The 19,868-nt window shown below is 42.8% G+C and overlaps 3 protein-coding genes across 3 annotated transcripts; all 3 read left to right on the top strand.

The window, feature by feature from the left end:
* The first annotated feature begins 2,832 nt into the window (after positions 1 to 2,832).
* Positions 2,833 to 4,433, top strand: LOC307238535 (forkhead box protein Q1-like). Its single transcript, XM_080011569.1, has one exon. It carries the CDS (start codon positions 2,914 to 2,916, stop codon positions 3,754 to 3,756), a length of 843 nt encoding a protein of 280 aa, XP_079867695.1. The 5' UTR covers positions 2,833 to 2,913; the 3' UTR covers positions 3,757 to 4,433.
* Positions 4,434 to 6,370: 1,937 nt separating this feature from the next.
* foxf2a (forkhead box F2a) lies at positions 6,371 to 8,694 on the top strand (the record flags this gene model as incomplete). Its single annotated transcript, XM_080010383.1, has 2 exons — positions 6,371 to 7,277; positions 8,519 to 8,694. The coding sequence occupies 2 exons, from the start codon at positions 6,371 to 6,373 to the stop codon at positions 8,692 to 8,694; spliced, it is 1,083 nt and encodes a 360-aa protein (XP_079866509.1).
* A 9,101-nt stretch (positions 8,695 to 17,795) lies between these two features.
* On the top strand, positions 17,796 to 19,667 carry foxc1a (forkhead box C1a). Its single transcript, XM_080011069.1, has one exon. It carries the CDS (start codon positions 17,884 to 17,886, stop codon positions 19,306 to 19,308), a length of 1,425 nt encoding a protein of 474 aa, XP_079867195.1. The 5' UTR covers positions 17,796 to 17,883; the 3' UTR covers positions 19,309 to 19,667.
* The last annotated feature ends 201 nt before the right edge of the window (positions 19,668 to 19,868 follow it).

Raw genomic sequence — 19,868 nt, 5'->3', positions numbered from 1 at the left:
ACAGTGTGTTTTGATTTAAGAAGTAGGTTATTTTATTTTACCCTGTTTCCTTATGCACCAAAAAGCAAAGTGCGTGATGGGGAGACATCAACCCACCCCCCCCCCCATTGCAGAAGACTGCCCTCGAGCTGTATCCCCTCACAGGTCGCTGCGTGTGGAGAACAGGAAGCTGCTTCCCCTGCTGAGCTCCTGTCATCGTGCGGTCGGTTGGGTTTATGGGCTAGAACCATCCCCAACACGCAGACTTCCAAAAAAACAGTTACCTCACCGCAGATTGGGTGACACAACACAACACAAAACATATTATTACTTTAAAAACCATCTTTCAAAACACAACCACAGACACACACACACACACACACGCGCGCGCACACACACACACACACACACACACACACACACACACACACACACACACACACACACACACACACACACACACACACACACACACATCCTACATGTTAGGACTGGTATCCAGAAATGGCTTTGTAAATTAAAGCTCAATTCTAGTAGTTGAGCATCTGACAGTCAGTGGTGGAAAGTAAGTATACATAAGTACTTTGTTATCTGCACTGACATAAGTATTTTCAGTTTCAGAGACTTTCGACTTTTACTCCGCATTTCAAAGCAAAGAAGTTGTATTACTTAAGGTTATACTTTTTTTGTAAAATGTAATCATGATATGCATGAAAATCATTTGCAGATAAAGGTAAAGTGGATACTTTATACTCTATCATAGACTGTTATATCAGGGTATCAAGTACTTTTACTTTTAATACTTTAACTACATTTAAGAGCAAGTGCTCAAAGACCTAATTTACTACTCTCACTTTTCCGAGAGAAAATTTGTCTCAGAGCCATTTGTACTTTAACTGAGGTAAAAGGAGCTTTTGAGTTAAAGAACAACACAAGTTCAAGGGAGAAAATGTAAAAAAAAGTACTTCTTCCACTACTGTAGTTAACTGACTTCTTCATTTCACTGATAAGTGATAAGCATGTGATGTGGTGAGCGAAATTACAACGCTTTTTAATCAGAAGAGATGCAGTAACTAGTAACGTGATCCAGTAAGGTGATAAAGTAACTTGTAATGTGATCCAGTGCAGTGATAAAGTCATTTGTTAAGTCATGCAGTGTAGTGATAAAGTAACTTGTAATGTGATCCAAAGTGATACAGTAACTTGTAATGTGATCCAAAGTGATCAGTAACTTGTAATGTGATCCAAAGTGATACAGTAACTTGTAACGTGTTTCAGTGTAGCGATCAAGTAACTTGTAATGTGATCCAGTGTAGTGATAAAGTAACTTGTAAAGTGGTCCAGTAAGCTGATAAAGTAACTTGTAATATGATCCAGTGTAGTGATAAAGTAACTTGTAAAGTGGTGCAGTAAGGTGATAAAGTAACGTGTAATGTGATCCAGTGTGATGTGATGGGTTTAGTAGGTTCACATGACTGCCAGGTGAACCCGGCGGAGCGCGTGGGAGGAGAATAGTTCACATTTGTACGCAAAAAAACATAGCAGAGATTCTGAATTGAGGAGTGGCACCGGAGCAGAGCCACGGATTGGCGTTTGATATACAGTACATACATATACAGTACAGGGAAAAAAGAGAGGGGGAGAAAGAGACGGAGGGGGTGACTGGATAGCCCCAACTGCCTTTTTGAGTTCTGAATGAGAATGATGGCAGTGATGTCACTTCATCCGAAAACTGTTTATTATTCATCATTGGGTCCAATGGGCAATACAATGCAATGCAAGAAAAAACTTAAAAGAGAAAGAGGAAGTATGTCACAAATCTATTATTTATGCTACTGTAAATTATACATAATTCCAACTTTACATGTGAACAGGTTTGTTTATTTTTTTGAATATCCTCCAGAATCCTGTTGTTAAGTCAGTACTAAGCTGTTGTGAACGTCCCTGTGGGGATTAATAAAGTGTTATCTTGTCTTTATCACTGTAACTTTGTCAGTTCTTAACATGTCTGAAAACCCCAGGTCTGGAGTGACTATTCCAGTATCCCAGTAGTAAACCTGTCACACTCAACAATCTAAAGCTCGAGAAAAGGAGGGGAGGTTCATTCAGTTTTAAGATAAACAGCCATAATGGGTTCTAAGTAGGTTGTAACGTTGCCGTTGGTTTATTGTTAAAGTGATATACCAGATGACAGATTTCCTGTCATTGAACCATTTCAAAATAAAGCCCATACAACATACATTTGACATTGAGAAAGACATTTTAAATATATATATATATATATATATATATATATTTTTTTTTTTTTTCTTTTTTTTCTTTTTTTTTTCTTCTGCAGACTGGCAATACATAAGATAATAAGAACAACACTTTACCCGGGTCAAGAAATAAAGTGTGGTTTACTGAGGACACGAGTTCACTCTGTGTTTACAGTCTATGAAATCGTTTTAATGGCATTGGAATTGGGAATTTGAATCCAATGGGAACGTCAGCCTTGCACAATAACAGGAAGCTCATAGGCTCTGAGCCCGTCAGAATGCCAAGGAAAGCTACGCCACCTGCTTGTCTCAGGTGAAACAGTCCTCGGGTGTTTTAGGATCAAATGTCACAGGTGTGGTAACAAAAAATGCAACAAACTGGTGGATGGATGAGGAGGGTGAAGGGAGGGCTATTGCGCCCTGCGTGCCTTGTCCAATAAAAACACAAGGATCATGGAATATGTTGAAGATGAAGAAGCAGCCTTTGGAATAACATGGCCCCACCTTGTGGGCTTGGTCTTGAGGTGAGGTGCTATAAAAAGCTCTGGAGAGGGGCCGTAAAGGTGAGACTGCCTTGCTGCTGCAGGTATGACACCAGAGGTTGAACTCAGCTCCGGGACTCCAGTGACACCGGTGTAAAACTTAGATCTGTGCAATATACGAAGCAGTGGAAAGCATGAAACTGGAAGTGCTCTGTCGAAGCCAGCTTGACAAGAAACCTCTGGAGATGTGCAATGGTTCCTCCCCCCTGTTCGGTGAGGAGGAGCTGGGCTCCGACGGGGATTATGTGTCCTACAGCCCTCGTCCACCTGCGGACACCAAAGGGACCAAGCCCTACACCCGGAGAGCCAAGCCCCCTTACTCATACATCGCCTTGATCGCCATGGCCATCCGGGAATCCTCAACGGGGCGGCTGACCCTGTCGGAGATCAACGACTACCTGATGGGGAAGTTCCCCTTCTTCAGGGGCAGCTACACCGGCTGGAGGAACTCGGTGCGCCACAACCTGTCCCTGAACGACTGCTTCCTCAAGGTGCTGCGGGACCCGTCGAGACCCTGGGGCAAGGACAACTACTGGATGCTCAACCCGCAAAGTGAGTACACCTTTGCGGACGGAGTGTTCCGCAGGCGCAGAAAGCGCATCGCGAAGTTCTGCGGCGACGCACAGCTCTCCAGAGATGGAGAGGAGGCGCACGACGCCGCTCCGTGCGTTCAGGACCGAAGAAGGGAACCGTGTGTTAAGTTTACGAGTTCTTTTGCCATAGACACGATCCTCAGCAAGCCTTTCAAGAGGGAGACGTGCGGTTTCCCCGGACAGTGGCCGTGCTACGCGGTGCCTCCGTCAGGATTCTATATGGATTCAAGTGCGCAAACGTTGCGCTCCTACGGTGCCAAAGTACACTTGGCGCACCAGGAATTATCTGCAGACCCAGCAGTGGATTCAACGCGCACTACCCTGAAACCACCATTCATGGTGGACCCGCACACCTCTCTAAAGATGATGGCTCTCCATTTGTGATGATGGATCTGTAGAGATTGATTATGGGGTCAAGAAACGTTAAAGTTTGCACTTTCTGTTGTATTTCAGGACACAGTTGAACGTGTTGTCTATATCAACTTTTATCCATCATATCAAGGACCCCCAATTTGATACGTATTAGCATTCTGTCACTGGGACCGAATCAGAGAACTTCCATAAATTCATATGCTTAGGAGGTAACAGTGAAACTACGATCAAAACAGTCATTACTGTACATTCTCTAATGGTGCTCACGTTTTGTAAATGAAATAACGTTGTTTTTTTTCTGGGGACCCACCATGGAACCTCTAGAAGGGACCACTGGGGTCCCGGAACCCATGTTGAGAACCACCCATCTATCCGACCACACCATCGTGCTGCGTGATTTAAAATTCGAAATATTTATGTTTTTTGTATTTTTGTGATGCAGACAAAATCACAATTTGCATTCAAATGAGGATTTTTTTTTTTGATACATCTTTGGTCAAGAGCTTCGGGGCCATCAGTGCGTTACTGAACTGGACATTTATCATTTACTATTTGCTTTATTTAATGTTTGTGCAAACACTGTTGATTTGTTTTTGCAATTTGACAAAGGGTTCGAAACTGCAGTTTGTCTGATTTGCTTCATTTGCTTTTCACATTTTCAACAGTGTAATAAACATTTACTTGAATGACCAATGTTTCCTTTTTTATAGCCTTTCAGCATTACAATACACAATTCCATACATTGAAATTTGCATTTCAACTGAATCAATCAATCAATCAATCAATCAATCAATCAATCTATCAATCTATCTATCTATCTATCTATCTATCTATCTATCTATCTATCTATCTATCTATCTATCTATCTATCTATCTATCTATCTATCTATCTATCTATCTATCTGTCTGTCTGTCTGTCTGTCTGTCTGTCTGTCTGTCTGTCTGTCTGTCTGTCTGTCTGTCTGTCTGTCTGTCTATCTATCTATCTCTATTTTATAACTCTCCTGCGCTTTATCACTGGATATTGGACAACTCTCTATTATTATTATTATTATTATTATTATTATTATTATTATTATTATTATTGTTGTTGTTGTTGTTGTTGTTGTTGTTGTTGTTGTTGTTAGTGGCAGCAGTGGTGTATGGATGAATAAACAGAACAAAGCTTTATTTGTTACTCTACCTCTCTCACCAGCGGATAAACGGGCATTCAGCTCATTTATATGTTCAGTCTGCAGCTACAAAACCTTTGCCCATTTTATTAAACATGCGCAGTACAATGCGAATGTGAATCTCGAAAGAAAAACAAAATAAAATAAATATGATTAATACAGACAAAAAATATATATAATAAAACTACGTTTTTCGTCTTGTTTACTCTGAGGATGTTAGCCTTTTATTTGACTCAAATGCATTATCCTACAATTATATCACGATTCCCTTTCCTGCCTGTGGAGTGAAGACACCAATTAATTAATCATTGCGTCTCATTCAGCCTATATTTACAATGAGCAAATTAGCGCTCTTTCAATATTATGATTATTAGTGTTATTGCTATATATTATTAATACTATATATTATTATTTATTATTTTTAATATTGCTATTTATTTATTGTTACTTTTATTGTTTTTGTTATTTTTATTGTTATTATTATTATTGTTGTTGTTATTATTGTTATTATTGTTATCATTTTTATTATTATTATTATTATTATTATTATTATTATTATTATTATTATTGAAAATGCTTTATCACACGAAATGGCCTTAATATAGATATGGAGTAGGCTACAAACAAATGTTTTTCAGTTTGCACCAATTTTAGATCATTAGGAACCGTCGGTCCCTTGTTATAAATTCAAACCTTCACTCCAAACCTCGTGTATCAAGGGACTCATCCGGGCTTCACGTGGTAAAGTGCAAACTGAGTGTGGCGTGACGGACGCATCCCCTCGGAACAGTTTTATTGTCAGCAGACGCAAAAAAAACCCCCAAAAAACCGTGCTCACTACAACCTTTCTGCACCTTGCCACCGTCCTTCGACTGGACCCACTGCGCAAACTGCGTTCTGTTATAATTGCAGACTATCCAGAGACATATAGCGATGTGCAGATATTGGTGCGCCGGGTACATTTGGATGGAGTTGTTTTTTTTGTTTTTTTTATACGGTGGGTGGTGGGAGGAGATTCCACGGCTGTGTCCGGCGCTGGTCTCCAGCTCTGGACCCTGGCCAGACGGGGAGGGAGGGAGGAGGTCTGCAGCTCTTGGAGGGATTCCTTGGAGGGATTTCGGGGCTAGAGAGAGGGAGAGGGAGATTTATCAATTGATAGGTGGTCGAGTTGGGTTCATTATTATTATTATTATTTATTTTTTTTTTTGCTTTGCAGAGTCGATATGCGCAAGCCAAGTGGAGAAGCATTGTTATTATTTCCCCTCTTCTGGTGGGATTACTGGCAGCTATGAAGAAAGACGGGGGGTGGACGAGGAATGAAGGGAAAATGAATCGCAGCGGGTCGTTGGCCTCCCTACTCCACCTATTGCGCTCTGGAATCTAAAGAAAATCTCCGAATACAAGTTGATATATCTCGTGCAAGGACCACTTTGAATACGAGGAGTTCCCTGACCATGGCGTCTGAGAGCTCCCACCTGGACCTTCCTACTCCTACAGACCCGATAAGCGCACATCCAGGGATGGAGCCGGAGAGTCCGTCCAGCTCGGCCAAAGGGAGGAAGGGGGGCTCCGGTCTGAGAAGACCCGAGAAGCCCCCCTACTCCTACATCGCCCTCATCGTGATGGCCATCCAGAGCTCCCCGACCAAGAGGCTCACCCTCAGCGAGATCTACCACTTCCTCCAGGCCCGGTTCCCCTTCTTCAGGGGCTCCTACCAGGGCTGGAAGAACTCGGTCCGGCACAACCTGTCCCTGAACGAGTGCTTCATCAAGCTGCCCAAGGGCCTGGGCAGACCCGGCAAGGGCCACTACTGGACCATCGACCCCGGCAGCGAGTTCATGTTCGAGGAGGGCTCGTTTCGCCGCAGACCCCGTGGCTTTCGCAGGAAGTGCCAGGCTCTGAAGCCCATGTACCGGATGGTGAACGGGATGGGTTTCAGTCCGTCGATGCTGCCGCACAACTTCGATTTCCAAGCGGCGTCCGGGTCGTTGCCTTGCCATGCGACCGGTTATAATCTGGATTTTATGGGGAGCACCGCGCCGGGCCCCTCGCATCACGTCCCCCACGCGGCCCCGAACCCTGGCTCGTACATGGCGGCCGCGTGTCAGGCACCTTCTAACCAGGACTACTGCCCGGACAGCAGCGGCAGCCCCGCGCAGTCCCCCCCGGGGATGGTGCCCTCTCTGGACGGTCAGTCTCCTTATGGCAGCTGGACGCCCCCCGCCGTGCCTCCATACATCACACCCCAAGCCATAGGGTCAAATAACCCCACATCCTCCGCTTTGCATTCGGGGATGTCCCCGTACTCCCTGGACCAAAGCTATCTGCACCACAACGGGCGAGATGCCTCTGAAATGTCAGGTATATTGTTGTATTTCGTTGAATTCATATTGGAGCGTTGGTGTGACGTGGACCCTGTGCATTGATTACCTAAAACAGATGTTGTTTTTATGAGAAGGCGTAGGGATCAAGCAATGCGCACTTTTTATTATGCAATATTTAAATGAACAAAGCGAATGTACAAATAATTTAAGATTTTCTTTTTAAACAAGAACACGTGTGCTGAAAACCTGTGTCTACAGTACATGGTATCTGATAGAAAACAAAGCACAAAAAAAAATGGAAAATAAAGAATATAAAACTACTCGATCTATTCCATAAAGTTTAATCCAGAAATACTTTACAACGTATTGGTGCATATGTCATTATTTTAGTTGTTATGTTATGTTAGTATTTGTTTGTCTGTCTATGTTTTTAATCGTTACTCTATATATGCATTAATTTTTCCCCAGTTGTGTATATCTAATGCGATTTTTATTATTTTATTATATTAGTATAAAGATCATTATTATTTGTTCTAATTTTATTTTCGTTGTGTTTGTTATTCTTTATTATTCTTTTAAATTAATCCCCTGGAAAAGTTTTTGGATATTCAAGATTCAAGGGGTTTATTTGTCACATACATATACATACTTTCATACATATACGCAGCGAAATGTCTTTGCAACGCACCCGGAGATTATGCGCAATAGTCACTAAACACAGCAGTGGTTACTAAAAACATTATATCTAACCTAATTCCTACCGAGCAAACAAACGGAAACGAACTGATTCCTAAAACGTAATGCAGTTCGTGAATAGAATAATGTAAATAAAATAAAATGAAAATAAAATAAGAGTCAAAAAGATAATAGAAAATAGAAGGGAATAGAGTTATGTTTATGGGACAGGCTGTTTGTGTATACAGATATGTGCAGTAAAGTGCGTGTGAATTAAGTGAGTATGGAGATAGACCGTACAGTGTACAACAGTACGACACAGCAATACAGGAACGCCGAACAGAACCGCAGTACAGCGCAGTATGCAGTAACCCAGAACAGTATACAGTAACTCGCTGTACAGTATGCAACATACAGTACAGTACTGGTTATACAACTACATCGTTTTATACATATGATAGAAAACTACAGAGACAATGGATGTACATTTTGTTTTTCTTCCGAAAGTGGAGCACAAAACAAAACAAGGACATGCAACATTTATTTATTTTTTCCCATTATTGCAAAATGACATTTTTCGTTGCTGTCTTTGTGTCTTCCCAGTGGGCCTGTCTCGCTACTCGGGCCACTCTGCCGCAGTGCGTGACAGGAAGGACTTGGTGTTGAACCTGAGCGGACTCTCCTCCTTCCACGCGGGGCCCAGTGGATCCTACTACCACCACCACCACCACCACCACCACCACAACATGTACCAGGACGTGAAGCCGTGTCTGATGTGACGTCACAGAGGGCGCGCCACAACATGTGCCGGGACGGGAAGCCACGTCTGACGTGACGACACAGAGGGAGCGCCACAACATGTGCCGGGACGTGAAGCCATGGCTGATGTGACGTCATAGAGAGAGGAGGGCCCTCAGAAGACAGGACGACAAAAGAGGACAATTTCAGGTTTTTTTTAAGGAGGACTGCCGGCATCACTGGACCTAATACATCCTTTTTACTGCTCATTTAAGATGGTTGTCCGGTTATTTACAGGGTTTAACGTCATTATGCACATTATGAACATATTTAGTCATAATTATCTCTTTTTCATGCACTTGTTTTTTTTGTTTGTTTTGCAGCAATTCAATAAAGAGATTTATTCTTTTTATTCTCTCCCTGTAAGTCAATTATATATATTGAAGATTGAAGCTAAAAACGCTGTATATATATATATATATATATATATATATATATATATATATATATATATATATACGTATATACAGCGATTTTAGCTTCAATCTTCCATCAGGATTCATGGATGAACACATTAATAAGATTGAGGTGACCTGATAGATAGATAGATAGACAGACAGACAGACAGACAGACAGACAGACAGACAGACAGACAGACAGACAGACAGGTACATGATAGATAGATTCATTGTCTTTCATTCTTTTTCTTTCTTTCTTTCTTGAAGAATTACTGACATCACACATTCTTTGAATAGTATACATATTTTATTGACTCTTGTTGCTTCAGTTTTAATTACATTCAAAAATAAAAATATTTTTGTAAACCTGCAGAAATGTTTAATTGTATTTTAAATGTAAACACAAAGCGCATGTGTTTCCACTCCTGACACTGTGAGGTTGTATCTGTGTTGTTATTATCGGCTAAGCCTCCATTTTTGGATTTCCAAGATTTTCCAAAGGTGAATTCAACTGCGATCAGTAGAAAGTTGAATGAAAAGCAACTTTTTGGGCCTGGAAAAAGACGTCGGGCTCCGTGTTGTAAAACCTTCAAAGGTGGATTTAACTGCCGGGATGTGCGCCTTAACAAAACATATGTTGTTTTTAATAATTGCACAAAATATTTCCTCTGCATCCGAATCATTTAAACTTTCACAAGCAACGAAACAAGCACGAGCACGTCATTCCGTTCACACATCCAATGTATTTAAAGCTGCTGTTCAAACTTTATTACTATCTCGTCAACTTCTCGTGTCCCAGGATGTTTTTGGACCAATGGATGCACCCTGGATCTATAATGCCACCTAGTGGCTGGTCCACCTAACTGCACTTTAAAACAACCACGAGCCATTTAGTGACGTAGGGATGATAAATGATGACGTGGAAACTGTTGACTATATGGATTGGATGAAATGAAATGAACGTGTCACCGCTTGACGGGTCATATTGCTACTCCTTGTACTGCTACTACTTCTTCTACTACTACTACTGCTACTTCTACTACTGCTACTACTACTACTACTGCTGCTACTGCTACTACTACTACTAGTACTGCTTATGTTACTACTACTACTCATACTACTACTTCTAATGCTACTACTGCTACTGCTAAAGCTACTGCTACTACTACTACAACTACTACTGCTACTGTTACCGTTAAATTACGGGTTATTGGATATTTAAACGAGATTGAGACCGACGCAAGTTACTGTAGCTCTTGATCACGGGTCGTCACAGAGGCGAGCTCCTAGACCAGGGGTCTCAAACTGAACTTACCTGGGGGCCGCTGAAGGTAGAGTCTGGGTGAGGCTGGGCTGCATCAAGTATTCCACAAAGAAAGGGTTTCAAGTATTCTTAAAAAAAAGTACAACTTATTTTCCCTTTCCTATTGCAACAGTATGATGTCTTTATTAGGTCACTGATCACTCTTGTTGAGTCCGCCCACTTCCTCAGTCCTCTGTACCTTGCACTGGGTGACAGGATATATTTTCCTTCCACTTAGTGTCACTCCGGAATCACGTTTCAACCAAGTAACTAGCGCGTTGGCTAACTTGTCAACAAACACCACTGGAAGCTGTCACAAGCCTGAGCTATGGTAGCCCATAAGTGATAAAAATAAAATAAAACACCCAGGGCAACGACTCGGCAAAAATATGCGTGTGAGAAAAACGCGTGGGCCGCACTAACACTAAACTTTAATGTCAAGTAGGGGGCCACAAAATATCGTCCCGCGGGCTTCAATTGACCCGCGGGCCGCAAGTTTGAGACCCCTGTCCTAGACACACTCAGGACACACAGAAGCTTATAGTCATGGTTCACATTATGACATGGGAAGTGTTTGTCACAATGTAACGGGCGATAGGGTGACTATTGTAACGAGCATACAGAGTATGCAGAGTACGTGCGTTCAAGTTAAAGAGATTATAGCGTACACAACTGTGTTTGATTATATGGTCATACAATAATACAGTATTGTAGCAAATATAATGTAACACTTCTACTTCTGCTGCTACAACTACTTCTAAAGCGAGGACGACTACTACTACTACTACTACTATTGCTACTGCTATTGCTACTACTGCTACTGCTGAAGCTACTACAACTACTATTACTACTGCTACTGTTACTGCTACTGCTGCTACTACTACCACTGCCACTGCAACTACTGCAACTACTTCTACTGCTACTTGTACAGCCGCTGTTACTTCTAATAATATTTCTACTGCTACTGCTACTACTGCTACTGCTAAAGCTACTACTAGTACGACTATTACTACTACTACTACTACTAATACTAGTACTTCTACTGCTACTGCTACTACTACTACTACTACTACTACTACTACTTTGACTTCTACTACTACTATTACTACCGATACTTTTACTACTACTGCTGCTACTACTACTACTACAATTACTACTACTACTACCACTACCACTACCACTACCACTACAACTACTACTACTAATACTACTACTACTACTACTTCTACTACTACGACTACTACCACTTCTACTGCTGCTGTTAATACTACTACTACTACTACTACTACTACTACTACTACTACTAATACTACTACGACTACTACTGTTGTGGTTAATTATGAACCCCCACATGAAAATAAACTGATTACATGTTATACTAAACCACCAGTATTCATGTATTAAAAACAAAGCCCAAAAAGGTAAGTAATTATATAACAGAAATGACTTAAGTCTTCTACAAAAACAGGCCCAAATAGAATACCAGTCAAATGCAGTTGAAAGAAAGAAACAGGCCAAGTTCATGTGCCCATATATGGTGGGATGGGTGGATGTTCCAGGAACCGTGAAAAAAACTCTCTTCCAGGAAAGGAGCAGCTGCCTGGTAACAGGACTGTGATTGGTTCACACCGCACAAAGACTGTGATTGGTTCTTTGGAAACCACCCCAAAAACAGAGAAGCTACCTGGTAACAGGAATGTGATTGGTTCACACCCCACAAAGACTATAATTGGTTCTTTAGGAACCACCTCCAAACGGAGAAGCTGCCCAGTAACAACACTGTGATTGGTTCACACCCCACAAGACTGTGATTGGTTCCCTAGGACACACTCCCAACATTATGATTGGTTTCCTGTGCTGAAAGGAGCAGGGAAGAAATCCCTAGTAACAAGACCATGATTAGTTCCCGGCGTTGAAAGGGGCAGAACATGTAATTGGAGAAGAGATCTTCTTGGGTATATATGGAAGTCCAAAAGATTGGTTAGTTAGTGGGGCACCTCACAGTGAGCCCCTCTCATTGTGTATTGCTGCACTTGACACTTAGATACACAATAAACCTTTTTCGTATCAGACTTTGTTCGGTTCCAGTGTTTGTTTTTCCAAGTTTTTTGAGGCCAGAATAAATGGAAACATCATCCAGAGATCCAGACTTTTCAACGGCCCAGGTCTGGATCGTTTTGGTCACGACACTACTGCTGCTGCTACTGTTACTGCTAAAACTTCTACTACTACTACTACTACTACTACTACTACTACTACTACTACTACTTCTACTACTGCTACTACAACCACTACTGATAAAGCTACTCCTACTACTACTGCTACTGCTACTACTACTACTACTACTACTACTACTACTACCACTACTTCTACTGCTGCTACTGCTACTGCTACTACTACTACTACTACTACTACTACTACTACTTCTACTACTGCTACTACAACCACTACTGATAAAGCTACTCCTACTACTACTGCTACTGCTACTACTACTACTACTACTACTACTACTACTACTACTACTACTACTACTACCACTACTTCTACTGCTGCTACTGCTACTGCTACTACTACTACTAATACTACTACTACTGCTACTGCTACTTCTACTACTACTACTACCACCACTACTACTACTACTACTACTACTATTACTACTACTTCTGCTACTGTTGTGACCAAAAATGTCCAGACCTGGGCTATTCAAAAGTCTGGATCTCTGGATGACGATTCTATCTTTTCTGGCCTCAAAAAACTTGGATGAAATAACACTGGAACCAGAATAATCTGATGCGAAAAGTTTTAATTTGTATCTGAGCATCAAGTACAGCAATAAACTTTGAGTGGCCCTGGGAAACCGACAAACTAACCGATCTTTTGAATTTTCTTATACACCCAAAATCGACCCTTCTTTTCTTTTTTCTTTGGCTGATGTTCTGTTTGGGCGTGTTTCTGTAGAAGACTTAAGTTCTTGCTGTTATTTCATCACTTCCCTTTTAATACATGTTCCCTGAATATTGGTGGTTTAGTATAACATGTAATTAGTTTATTTTCATGTTGGCGTTAATAATAAACAACCACACTACCGCTTCTGCTACAGTGACTACTACATCTGCTACTGCTACTACTTCTGCTACTATTACTACTACTGCTACTACAACTGCTAAATATACTACTACTACTACAACAACTACTACTACTACTACTACTACTGTTACTGCTACTGCTAAAGCTACTACTACTACTACTACTGCTACTACTACTGCTGCTATTACTACTACTGCTACTATTACTACTACTACTGCTACTGCTAAAGCTACTACTTGTATCGCTGCTGTTACCACTGCTACTACTAGTACTACTAATACTACTACTTCTACTGCTACTGCTACTGCTAATACTGCTACTGCCAAAGCTACTTCTAGTACTACTACTACTACTACTGCTACTACTACTACTGCTGCTACTGCTACTGCTGAAACTACTACTACTACTACTATGACTACTACTACTACTAATAAAGCTACTACTACTGCCAACATTACTGCTACAGTTACTACTACTACTGCTACTACTCCTGCTACTACTCCTGCTACTACTACTGCTAAAGCTACTACTACAACTACTACTGCTACTACTGCTGCTACTACTACTGCTACCATACCACCGCTACTACTACAGTTACTATTACTGCTACAGTTACAACTACTACCGCTACTACTACTTCTCCCACTAGCACAACTACAACTACTACTACTACTCCTGCTGCTGATACTACTACTACTACTGCTATTATTCATACTACTACTACTACTACTGCTAAATCTACTACTACTTCTACCACTACTACTGCTACTGCTCCTGCCACACATAATACCACTACTACTACTACTACTACGTGGCAATTAAGCCTACCACATGCCATCCAAGTGATGTTTTCAGGGACTACAGAGACATAGACGATGGCGTTTCAGACACAGTTTATTGTAGTGAGTGGGCTACTTGGAATAAGCCCAGGAGCAGATGAAGCTGTGACATGACAAAGGCTCCTCTCCTGAGTGTGTGTGGGGATGGGAGTTTTACCTGTTGCTCATTAGACCAACCAATAAGCAACAGGTATGCAGCCACTCTGATCCTGGGCCCCAAATACCTAGATCCAGGACAGGTGTAACTGCTAAAACCACACCATTCCCACACCACATACTACTACTACTACAACTATTACTGCTACTACTACTGCTAAATCTACTACTATGACTACCAATACTACTGCTACCACTCCTGCCACAATTACTACTACGACTGCTACTACTACTACTACTACCACTGCTACCGCAACTGTTACTACGACTACTACTACTACTACTTCTACTTCTGCTACTACGACCTCTAATGCTACCACTATTGCTACAGTTACTTCTACTATTGCCACTACTACGACTACTACTACTACTACTACTACTACTACTATTGCTAAATCTACTACTACTACTACTACTACCACTAGTACTGCTACTGCTACTGCATTTACTACTACTACCTACTACTACTACTACTGCTACCACTACTACTACTAATCTTGAATCAAGGTTATGCTTCTGAACAATGCGGTTGTCCATGAAATGGATGCAGTACCAAAGTGAACCGCACGGTGACAGCAGTGTCTTTCTAATGATCGAGTCAATAGCTGATCCCTAAAAGGGCTTCCTGACACTCCCAAATGCGCACAGAGCACAGTGCAAATGAAAACTGTTCCTCACAATGGAGACACGAGGCTTATTCACATGTAACAGGGTGTTTTGCGCCACACCAAAGAGCACAAGCACTCACAGGTATTAGAGGGTTCGATTAGTGAGACGTAATTCTATGATATCTAGTCCTGAGGGGGGAGCCAAACTCATTTAGACCAAATGTAGTCTCTTTCTCGCCCTCTCTCTCTCTCTCTCTCTCTCTCTCTCGCCCTCTCTCTCTCTCTCTCTCTCTCTCTCTCTCGCCCTCTCTCTCTCTCTCTCTCTCTCTCTCTCTCGCTCCCTCCCTCCCTCCCTCTCTCTCTTTCATTCCCTTTCTTTTTCTCTCTCTTCCCTCTCTCTCTCCCCCTCTCCCTCTGTACCTCTCTTTTTCTCTCTCTCTCTCTTTTTACCTGTATATCCGTTTCTGCTTTTAATTCAAAAATCACAATTTTCAACGATATGATCTATCTATCTATCTATCTATCTATCTATCTATCTATCTATCTATCTATCTATCTATCTATCTATCTATCTATCTATCTATCTATCTATCTATCTATCTATCTATCTATCTATCTATCTATCACTGTTACATGATGATGATTATTCATCATATCTTTCTCTTTGCTGCCTATATTTTGTATTGTAAAGTAATTAAGAAAATGATGGAAATACATGTTGGAGAAATACTCACCTTTCAGAACTTGTACATCAACATTAAGATTTAGGCCAATAAATGAATTGTCTTTCACATAACATAATATTCAACACATGTTTTGTATTATATTCTGTGTGTGTTATTATTATCATAGTTATGTGCGGTTTATTAGTCGATTCTTCTGGGGCGTTTTATTCCTCAATACAAACAAAATGAAATGAATGAACAATCGGATCCTGTAATAATAACGTTTGGTGGGGCCACAACTTGATTGAAAGGAAATTATTTCGCAAAATGTGAGATCAGATAAGATAAGAGACGATAAAGCTTTATTAATCTCCGTGAGGGAATTCTGTCACCGCCGGAAAAAAAAAAGTAAAGAAAGGGATAAGAAATAAGATCAAATAACAGTAAATTAAAAATTAAAATTTGATGGATGGATTATTTATTTTTTTATTATTAATAATAATAATAATAATAATAATAATAATAATAATAATAATAATAATAATAATAATAATGAGGAGGAGGAGGAGGAGGCCCAGTGGGCAGACTGGTTGGGGAAGTGGGTAAACAGCCCGGGGCGGCGGTAGGGTTCATGAACTGGTCCGTGTAAGGAGAAACCAGTGCACGGTCATTTCATTAGGACGACCTGCAGGGGATTACTGCGATATTGTGACCCTCACTTCGCCTCCAAAAAAAAAAAAAAAAAGACCATTTACAATTTCACGCAACTCGCTTTGACCGTAGCCCTTTTCCCAAATTCACCTCCACACCTACGAATCATTTACAGGCAAAAAGTAAATATTTGATCCATTTGATATCGCTTTTATCGCAAGGAATTCCACATTAGATGTGGCTGCGATATAATTATGGCTGTAGGCCTATATTCACTTTTACGCCGGGATATATATTTTTTAATCCGTGTGCTAAAATTAATGCAACATACGCAGAAATTCACACGTTCAATGTTTCAATTGCGCATTTAGAATTGGTGCCAATACGATTTAATCGCATGCCTATATTCAATTATTTTCAGTTGGTATAACGGTCGAGTAGAGACTGGGGCATTCGAATGAAAAAGGGGAGCGCGATCCCATTTGGTTGCTGCTCTTTTCACGTCTCCGGGCTAAAGAAAGTCACACCATTGCTCTTCCTCAGCCCAAAACTCTCGTAATCCCACTGGTAATGAGGTCGCACGTCGCTCGGGCCCACTTTGAACTCCCACAGATCCGTCGCATGTTGTTGATTTGTTGCGTCTTTTTTTTTTGTTCGGACGTCGCGCTGTCGCCTCACTAAATTTAAAGGAAAAATGTGATTAGACCCGGCGGTGCTCTTTAATTGACTCGTTTTGAGACGAGCCGAGGGGTTCCTGGGATTACTAGTTCATACTTTTAGGGGCGAAGGTGATGTCTAGGCGTATATCTGATCATGGTGACATTATTATTTGTTATTCATGATGTAATTCTCCCTTGAAATAAACGTGCCACACAAAAAAAATGAACCCCCCCCCCCCCCCCCCCGCCTCAAATTATTTAAAATATAAAATTGGATAACGTGTTGGTTTCTATCCCCATAACCTACTACTTTATATAGGTCTAAATCTGTACAAAGGCCATAATCTGCGACTCGGAGCGGCTCTCAAACCCTGGAGTCCTGGCGCGTAGTGGGGAGTTCCCAACACCTCCCCTGGGTTTTCTGGAGCCCTGTGTGTGGCCAGAAGTTTCTTCCATCTCTGCTGTCCCGCCGCTGCCCGGCCTCCCCATTGGACGAGCGGGGAAGTTCGGGGAGGCGCTTCACCGCCAGCAAAAGGGAGGAAAGAATTTAACTGCGCAAACGTCCAGCTCGGTGTGGTGACGGATGCCCAAGGCGCAGAGATTTCCTCCGTACGCGCTCCCGAACCGAGAGATGGGAACCGCCTGAACTTTTTTTTTCGTCGAGATACATACTTTTGTATTTTTTTTTTTGTTTTTTTTGTTTTAAAGCGAGCGCAGAGGAACGGCGGTTTTGACGCCGGGCGAAAGTGGAGTTCTCCGGCCGCGTAATTTGGAGAGGTTGTTCCAGCGGATCACGAAGGAGCCATGCAGGCGCGCTACTCCGTGTCCAGCCCCAACTCCATGGGTGTCGTGCCGTACATCAGCAGCGACCCCAGCTACTACCGGGCGGCCGCGGGTGGCGGGTACACCGGCATGCCGGCGCCCATGAACATGTACTCCCACGCCGCGCACGACCAGTACCCCGCCAGCATGGCGCGGGCGTACGGACCGTACACCCCGCAGCCGCAGCCCAAGGATATGGTCAAGCCTCCGTACAGCTACATCGCGCTCATCACCATGGCCATCCAGAACTCTCCCGACAAGAAGGTGACCCTGAATGGGATTTACCAGTTCATCATGGAGAGGTTCCCCTTCTACCGGGACAACAAGCAGGGCTGGCAGAACAGCATCCGACACAACCTGTCCCTCAACGAGTGTTTCGTCAAGGTGCCCCGCGACGACAAGAAGCCCGGCAAGGGCAGCTACTGGACCCTGGACCCGGACTCGTACAACATGTTCGAAAACGGGAGCTTCTTGAGGCGGAGGCGGCGGTTCAAGAAGAAGGACGCGCTGAAGGAGAAGGAGGACCGGCTGCAGAAGGACCCGCCGTCGAGGCCGCAGGGTCGGGAGGCGGAGCAGCCGGTGCAGGGCTCCCAGCCGGTGAGGATCCAGGACATCAAGACGGAGAACGGCAACGTGACACCGCCCCAGGCCGACTCGCCCTCCTTGAGCGCCGTGCCCAAAATAGAGAGCCCGGATAGCAGCAGCAGCATGTCCAGCGGAAGCCCCCACAGCATCCCTTCCAACCGGTCCATCGGCATGGAGAGCTCCGAGCACCACCAACACCACGGCCAGGCCGCGACGCAGGGCTTCAGCGTGGACAACATCATGACCTCCCTCCGGGGGTCTCCCCAAGGTGCCACCGAGCTCGTCCCGAGCCTCATATCCTCCAGCCGGACAGGTATAACACCGTCATTGTCCTTGAACTATTCCCCAAACCAGACGTCTGTTTATAGTCCGCCCTGCAACCAAAACTCCATTTCCACTACCTCCAACGCGACCTACCACTGCAACATGCAAGCCATGAGTCTTTACGCAGGGGACAGGTCCAGCCACCTCGCACCCAGCACCACCGTCGACGAAACGCTGCCAGATTACTCCATCACCACCACCTCGCCCTCTCTCACCCACGGCAATCTAAACCCCGGACACGACGGCCACCATCCCCACCAAGGGAGGCTGCCCTCATGGTACCTGAACCAGGCCGGGGACCTGGGCCACCTGGGCGCAGCCTACCCGACCCAGCAGCACCAGAACTTCCACTCCGTGCGGGAGATGTTCGAATCCCAGAGAATTGGCTTAAATAACTCACCTGTGAATGGGAATAACAGCTGTCAGATGTCCTTTCCGTCCAGCCAGTCCATCTATCGCACTTCGGGAGCTTTCGTATACGACTGCAGCAAGTTTTGACCAAAGGTGGCTGTGTTTCCACGGTATGTGACTGTTTCCAAAAAAGAAATCCAGCAACTTTCTCTCCCAAGTGCCTTCACCTTGGACTAACATGAGACAGAATGCTCTGAACAACCAGAGACAAAAAGACTTGATCTTGGTTTATAAAGAACAGTGTTACTGCAAATGACACGTAAGTCTCTTCTTGCTTTTGTGGCCTTTGTGTAATTAAGGATTTGTCAGTTTTCATGGACATATGATGACGTGTAAATTGCATATAGTAATTTATTTCTAAACTGTAGCCGGATATTATGGACCAAACACCAAAAAAAGTGTTTCTAAATTCAATTTCCTTAATTGTCCAAAAAAAATATGTTCCATTATAAAGGGATAAGGAACGTGTATATCGCAGTACTATTTCAAAAAAAAAAAAAAATCTTCATTTGTTGAAAAAGTTATTTGAAGGAGTTGCCTTGTTTGTTTAATAAATTGTAATTTCATGTGAGTTAAAGTCACGCCTGGTTTCTCACTATTTCTCACGCTGGGCTCTGCAGGGGCGTGTGCAGGCCTTGTTATGAAGC

The sequence above is a fragment of the Zeus faber genome (genome assembly GCF_960531495.2).
Source record: "Zeus faber genome assembly, chromosome: 12".
Taxonomy (NCBI): Eukaryota; Metazoa; Chordata; class Actinopteri; order Zeiformes; family Zeidae; genus Zeus; species Zeus faber.
This window is presented reverse-complemented; position numbering and strand designations above follow the sequence as displayed.

Bases quoted from the DNA above. Each gene is read 5' to 3' on its own strand.
- LOC307238535 (XM_080011569.1), top strand. From the start codon at position 2,914: ATGAAACTGGAAGTGCTCTGTCGAAGCCAGCTTGACAAGAAACCTCTG.
- foxc1a (XM_080011069.1), top strand. From the start codon at position 17,884: ATGCAGGCGCGCTACTCCGTGTCCAGCCCCAACTCCATGGGTGTCGTG.